Source organism: Nestor notabilis, unplaced genomic scaffold (genome assembly GCF_000696875.1).
Source record: "Nestor notabilis isolate BGI_N333 unplaced genomic scaffold, ASM69687v1 scaffold28816, whole genome shotgun sequence".
In the NCBI taxonomy this organism is placed as follows: domain Eukaryota; kingdom Metazoa; phylum Chordata; class Aves; order Psittaciformes; family Psittacidae; genus Nestor; species Nestor notabilis.
This window is the reverse complement of record NW_009934674.1, coordinates 43,410-50,999: the sequence shown is the minus strand read 5'-3', so window position 1 is coordinate 50,999 and position 7,590 is coordinate 43,410. Positions and strand designations below refer to the sequence as shown.

The window sequence follows — 7,590 nt, the reverse complement described above, 5'->3', positions numbered from 1 at the left end:
CTGCAGTGCTCCACGTACCAATGCTCAATTGTGTTCCACTTTAACCAGTTCCCTCCCTTAAACTGTGGTTCAGGCATTTGAATTGTTATTTAAATGCTCTCTGCTATTATATCTAAAGGTGTATATATATGCACTTAATGGACACTACTGTACTCCTTGTCCTGAACTAGCTGTTGTCTAAAATAGGGATTGGAAAGTGGGGCAGGGGTTTTTGTATTTTGTCGATATGGAGGGAGTTGGGACTGTGGGGTGGTGGTTTTGGTTTTGTTTGTTGTTTCGTGTTTTTGTATTTGACAAACTGGCAACTCTCTGACCTTGTAGATCTTTCAGAAGGTCCTTGCACTGCAGTTTGTAACTGGAGATGCTGGTATTGAAGTCTCTGGAGTTCTGACTGCTTCATTCATGTGTTCTAACAAGGACTGAAATCTTAAAAAACTTAACATTCCCCCACCAGCACCAAAATGTCTGCATCAAACCTCCCTGAAAGTCTGGTCCTGTGCCTCTAACAGCTTCAGTTTTCTCTTCTTTAGAATCTGGAGTGCTTTCATACTTTATATAGTGCAAATAGGTCCAAATATGTAAATTTCGCTATGTTTGCCATCATATTTATTTAAAATTTTGGTTGCTAAATATTGCGTACTTTGGGTGAAAATGGATGACTTTTCAACTGAACTGTTTTAATTTCTCAATTTTAATTTTTAATCCTATTTCTTTTCAGCAAAGAGACCAGGTAAATGAAGTGTTAAAGAGAAGCTGTGGAACTTAGAGCAGTGGAAGTTTCTGCTCTCAAATGTATCCTAGCATTGTTTTCAGCTTGCTGTGGACTATCTAGGTTATTTCATCTGATCTACACCACTGCCTTTTTAACAAACTGGGTGCGGGGGCAGTGGCAAGGTGGAGGAAGAAAAGGGTGAGACTTGTACTTAAGAGAGTATCTATTTTCACTCTTCTCTTGTTGTATTTCAGGTATACAAATGCTCTCAGTCCAGCCAGACACCAAGCCGAAAGGTTGTGCTGGCTGCAACCGTAAGATTAAAGACCGGTATCTTCTAAAGGCCCTGGACAAATATTGGCATGAAGACTGCCTGAAATGTGCCTGCTGTGACTGTCGCCTGGGGGAGGTGGGCTCTACCTTGTACACCAAAGCCAACCTTATCCTTTGTCGCAGAGACTATCTGAGGTAGGCCATGTCCTTCTTACATTCACTGACAAACTTGGGAAATCTGCTCTGTCCTTTCTATGCAGTTGCTATTGCATAAGCAGTACTTGAGGGCTGTAATGCTGAGTGTATGTGGAGGATGAGAAAACAAATACTGAAATATGGAGACAAGTAATCATGCCATGCAGGTGGTTGCCAGTTTTCTGGTGCTAATACTGGGGTCCTGTGCTCAGCAGAGGAAGATACTAAACCCCATCTGTGCTTTCCACAGCACCACGCTCCTGCGGAGCTGGTGGTCTGCTCCTCCTCCTAACAGCACAGCAGTAGCCATGTACAGTAGCCTGAAACTGCTTGTGGTTTTCACCAGCTTCAGTGCAGGGTTTGGACTCTGTAAGTTAGGGGTGCTTCATTTGTCTTCACTTACCCACTTTCATCCTCTTAGTTTGCCAAGGGATTTAATGTGTGACACTGGAAGCTCTTATGAATGTTACCATTTAGCTGTTAGAAGCTGGACCAAGATGATCAACTCTCCCTGCTAAATAACCATGTAGCTAGTAGGATGAAATTCATTCTGGTCCTGATTTAACTCAGTGGCCTGGGTAGAATGCTGAATAACCTGTTGCCACTTCTCAGAGATAGCAAATAGTCATCTGATTTTCTACCTTCTTCATTGCTACATTCTCAGTTGTATTTGAGGTATAACTTGTAGCAATGTGGTGATGAGCAGCACAAGGCTAGTTTATCTGCAGATTGTATAAATAAATAGGGCTACTTTGCAGCAGCTAAGTTTAATCAGGAACTTTGGTCTCCTCAGCTCTCAACAGTAAATAGAGAGAAAAGCGTTCTCTGGGGTAATTCAGAACACCTATTTCCCATAGTAGCACCTTTCATCTGTTCCCTGTAGAGAGGGCCTAATGAGACTAGCTGCCCCAGGCTAATGTGAACTTCTAGGAATATTTCCTCTGCCCCTGTAATGAAGCCTTTTCCTTTTAAAGGGACATCGAAGGCAGTAATACATTGGGGAAAAATTAAAATTCTCTTTGAATGTGTTAACTTACAAGATCAGTTTAACCACAGGTACCAAATAAGAGATTCCCACACAGTGATCAGTTCCCATGTTGTACAGCACGGGTAGTTCAGAACAAGATTCAAAACTAAACCATTAACAACTAGTGTTACTCTGGCTTTCCATGTTACAGCCTGCTTTTTCTAGAGTGGAACAAAACCCTTCACAAGCGTTTTGTGCGTTTGTTGAGCTGGGGCTGCAAGGCAGATCGGGTTCTTCAGACGTGGGCTTGGACTACTCAGTGGTGAAGTGCTCTGCTACCCATTAAAACTCTGAAATGAATGCAAGGTAGAGTGCTGGGAATTTAGCATAGAGTCTGCATCTTAAAGCCATTGTGTTAAATCTGCCAAAGAAGTAGGTAACAAAACCTTACTTTTTAAAGATTGGCAGGGAACTGTTTGAATTGAAGGGAACTATTGTACGTGAACCTAGGTAACTTTTGATCTTAAAGTGTGTGTCTGTAGGGAGGGATGGGAACAGCTTCTGGGGGAAGGTAACATCCTAATTTTCAAAACCCATTTTAGGGATCTTTCTACAATAAGTGCCTGCAGGAGAGAGAAAACTCTGCTATGGCTGTTTGATCCAAGTTCCAAATTTACTGGGGACTTTGAACTTATCAAATGTCCTGAGTGCTAGTGCAGCAGATCCCATGTTTTAAAATCAAATGTTTAAAATCAAAACCAAAAGTGATCTAGTACTAGAGATATGAGCAAGGCATATTTCCCCGGCACTGATGCGTGTGTGCGTGCGCTCACACACACATGCTGTTCCTCTCTGGTCTTTGAAGGTGTAACAGGAGTAAATGTTTTGCTAACAGACTGTTAAAATTCATACTAAGTGATTCGGAGAAAGGAGAGTCTATTTTTTGTCTGCCGTGACCACATTCAAAACTGGTGTTTCAGATGTTTGTTCATACACAGTATTTATTTTTGCACCAGTGAAACCAGCATACACAAAAAAAATCATATAATCAGTTTTAAATCTCTTTTGTTTGTTTGTTTGTTGGGGTTGTTTTTTTTTTTTTGTCCCTGGGTTTGTCAAGTCTTAATGAAGCTATCTTTTCATGAACCTTTTTTTAGTGATACTTGTGAGCACATAGAGTTAAACTTGGTATTTACACTAAACTTCAAACTGATTCACTTAAGGTAATTGCAGATAGTCATTTGCCTCATTGCGTCTTATCTACTTAGTTATGCAGTGAACCTATAAAAGTGATCTTTTTAATGCTAATGTAAAAACTAGTTAAATGTTCTCTAGCTTTGTAGTCAAATAAGCTTTCATATTTAGCAACCCACTTGATATGAATTTAAAGAACAAATTACTTTGTACTAATGATCAGATTAGGGTTCGATTACAGTTTCAAACTATCCTCCTTTTTTTTTCTTTTTTTAATTTTAGCCATAAAGGGAGTCTTTGCTACATGTAAAACTGTTCTAGCTTCCTATTAATTTATGTGGTGCCCTCTAGAGGATATGTGACTTGAACGATACTATAAAGAGTAAAATTGCTTATTAACTTGTCTCTCTGTGTTCGTTATGTCTTTCAATAAGACAGCCGTTGTACAGATGCTATAAGCAATAATGTACCCAGTTTGGATGCTTTAACATTCATAGTTATATTCACAAACTGTGTGATTGTGTCTTTGGCTATTTGCAAAGATATGTCAAGTATCTTTCATTTAGAGGTGCCGGCTGAAAAACTAAACCCTCCCTGATGCACATTCTTCTGCATTTGAGCCCTGAGGTACACAGTTTATGATTTTTATAAATACTCTAAATCTTCAGAACTTCAAAACTTGCTTTGCTTTAGCTCTCTGCTTTGGCAAAATTAGTTAATTTTATTGTATTAAAACCTTTTTTTCTGGGTTGGGGGGAATTGAGGGGATAGAAGAAATCTTTAATGAGGTAAGGAGCTTGGAAGGTGCTTTGGGTGTGAGAGGCTTTACTCTGGAATCTGATTCATGTAAGTCGCTCCAGTGGTTTCAGAGGTGGCGTGTGACACCAAAGGTATCAGGGTGGCCACCGCAGGAATGAACTCTGTTTTGTTAACGAGTATGAGAACTGACTTGAGTAAAGAAAGGACTCAATGTTAGAAATAACACACTTGGTGAAAATGATATGCAGAGTATAATTCCCCTGCAGGCTTCTGTCTCCTGCTTATACACTCTTGGGTTAGAAAGTGAAGACTTAATTTAAGGAACCTAGGTTTACACCAATATTTCAAGTCCATTTACAGTAAGTGAAATATGCAAGAAGTTGGTTTTTTTTCCCCGTTTCTTTTTCCCTCCAGAGCTGTATGGTGACATCTTAATGTATCAGCCTATCCTGCTCTGTCCGCTCTTCTGACTGGCAGCATGTCCATTTACAAGCACAATACTCCCTTTGAAATCTGTCATTACTGCCATTAATGACCGGTCATTATGTTAACAGCCCTTGGGCTGTTAACATGTCAGACTGGTTGCTCACTGGAATGTTATTACTTATTTAAACTGCAGGTACGAGTTGTGTGAAATGTGCTTTGGATGTGTGTTCTGGGCTGCTTCTGCTCAAAACAATAAGGAAACAGCAGAGCGTTTGTCTTTGGGGTGCGAAGGGGTTTACTTTCTGTTCCATCTCCTCATTTGATTTCTGCATATTTGTGAGGCCCTCCTACCCCTGGGCAGCCTCCTGATTTCAGGTGCAACTATGCACATTCCCATCTCTTAGCCTTGCGTGCAAATGGGCAGCCATGGATATTTCCAGATGCACAGCAACGCCTGCCGCACCATTTGAGATTCATATCTGGCCCCTAAAAGTGTAAAATGAAAGACCGACAATTACATGTAACTCAGTTGTATTAAATAATGAGCTTCCTCGGATGCAGCAAAAATATGAAAGTACAGCTGTGCTAAGCTAGTAGCAATGTAGGTCAATCACCCTTTTCACTTAGGTTTTTAACTACGCAAACCCTGCTGAGCGACCAATGACTACAAAGTGCTGTTTCATTCCTATTTAATTTTGGCAGCATTTTACTGAAGAGCAGGCATTCATGCAGCTAAATTATCTTCACCGTTTCTGGTTTTAACTCCAGCTCCATGACACTAAATGTTGGAGTGCATATCTCTTAGTAAACACGAAGAATATGGTTTCTGATTTTTTATTTTTTTTTCAAACCCATCTCTTAACATGGAAATTGAATTAGAACTTTTATTACTTTTTGCATAATTCCCTAGCCAGGCAAACAGATCATACGAAAAGGATTAACCAAACTAATATATTGGGGTGGAATTTTTGCCCTTAAACACATCTGAAATGTTATCAGAGATGGAGAGGATGGTGGCAAAAAAAGACCACCCCTTCTGCCCAACCTGGTTATTGATTTCACTTGTAAATGTACTGCAGACGTTAAAAGTACCACTGAATAGCTATGAAAATGAGTAGATCACTATTCCTGAAGACAGGGGCTGATCGTGTTGGGATTTTTTCTTCCCGCTTGCTGGTTTGGAGACCTGAGACAAGCCACATATATTGGATGAGATCTTGTAAATAATGAGATGTGATTACAGAAAGTAAAGTGTTCAACCGTAAGCATCTTAAAGATGCTGTCTCTGAAATATTTATCTTGTGAAAGGGTGCAGAATGAAAAGAGTAGACTTTAGGAAGCTGCCTTTTCCTGTATAACTGCTCACACTCTAAAGGCAACGATTAGTTTAAAATTACCACATACGAGTACTTAGACTTAAAACATCTTGTGGCCTGGTACTGACTAGCAGATCCTATTTCTCATGTCATGGAAAAGTGCACATTAAGAATTGCAGACACCAAAGATACCAGCTCTCATCAATGCATTTATTGCATTGACACCTCAGAACCCACAAGTAGTGGGTTATAAGGTGATTTCAGAATGACACCTCAGAATGTTTCCTGCCCAGCTTGATTAAATAAGTGTGGATCTTTAAAGATTTATGCAGCCTGAGTTTGCAGGAATACTGAGGAATTTACAGTAGTGAGGTTAAAGAAAACTCTGCTTTCTTCACTAAAGCTTTGTAGAACTGAAATCCAATTTATACATTAATATCCTTGTTGCAGTGCATTGAAGTATTCAAGGGAGTACTAGTCTGTAGGACTAGGTCCTAAGAATACTTTTAAATGTATACAGAAAAAGTAGGTGTAGTGGTCAGCTTGTTCTGATTTTTTTTACATGAGATGAACATTCTTCTAAATTTATATTAATTGTATAATTTCAAATGTCTTTAAAAAAAAAAAAGGAGAGAAAGGCAGGAGTACTCTACTCTCTCTCTCACTAATTGTCAAATGTTTAGAAAGCCTCCAAACACTTTAACAGTTGTTGAAGGTATAAGGATGTATACAAGCAGTGTAATGCATGTATGCACAGTTAATCCACTGAACTTGCGAAGAATAATGCTTTTGATTTAGTTACACTCTGGCTAGTTTAGCATGTTCTTATTTTAGTTCATCTGTGATAGCATTTAATAAGAAACATTCAATTAAGCTGTTAAAATTGGTGTTTAAGTCATGTTGAAATGCTGTAAAATGTGTGTACTCAAGTTTGACACTCTTCAGTAGTTCCATGTGTTTCCCTGTATCTGCTGGTATTTTTCTTCAGAGCTGCCAAATTTTTAATAATTGTGTTATTTTTAGTGGCTTAAAATACACAGTTTAATTTCCAAGAATGTGAATGTTCCCTCTTATAAGGCTTCTTGAAAACCAGACGCTTCTCATGAGTTGTCAAAATACCTCATTAATCCCCTGGAAATGTTCAAAGAATTTCAGGAGACTTTTCAGATGAAAGTACAGTGCTTCTTAAAGCCTGTCCTACAACTCTTCATTACCTTACTACAGTACGGTGTATTTTGATGGAAAATTATTTTACTACAAAGATTTTGTCAATGCATAGCAGCTCAATAAAGCTTAATAAAAGCAGTGATTTGGGGGCAGCCTAGGTAAATCTGCAATGCCAGGAGATGGGATAACATTTTATTGAAAGAGCAATTCCGTAGGACTGATTTAGTATTTTCTATAACCTCTTTACAAGAAAGGCAACTTTCTTGATTTCTTCCTTGCTGAATTTTTCTTCAGAATTGACTTTGTGACTAGTGCTTTTTATGAAATGTGTTTAATATAATATCCATATTAAAACTTTAAGAGTAAACATTATCAGCTATATTATGACATGTGATTTGACATCCAAGTTTTAATTGGAAACTTTCTGCTTTTTTGACCAGAAGCATATGTGAAAAAATGCATCTATGTGTAATGCAGTAGAAGAATTTTTAGCTCTTACTACCTGGCACAGAGGTGCCTTTAAGAAGTTCTGATTTCTGCTACATATCTGTTCCTTGAAAATAAATAAAAATTATTTAAAT

At 38.6% G+C, this 7,590-nt stretch overlaps 1 protein-coding gene across 1 annotated transcript in view; it reads left to right on the top strand.

Annotated features, from left to right (window-relative positions):
• Nucleotides 1-970: 970 nt before the first annotated feature.
• Nucleotides 971-7,590, top strand: part of LMO3 (LIM domain only 3 (rhombotin-like 2)) — a 49,689-nt gene continuing 43,069 nt past the window's right edge. Inside the window, exon 1 of the mRNA XM_010017473.1 lies at nucleotides 971-1,180. Coding sequence (XP_010015775.1) covers nucleotides 975-1,180 — 206 coding nt within the window. The 5' untranslated portion in view covers nucleotides 971-974. The remainder of the gene's footprint in view (nucleotides 1,181-7,590) is intronic.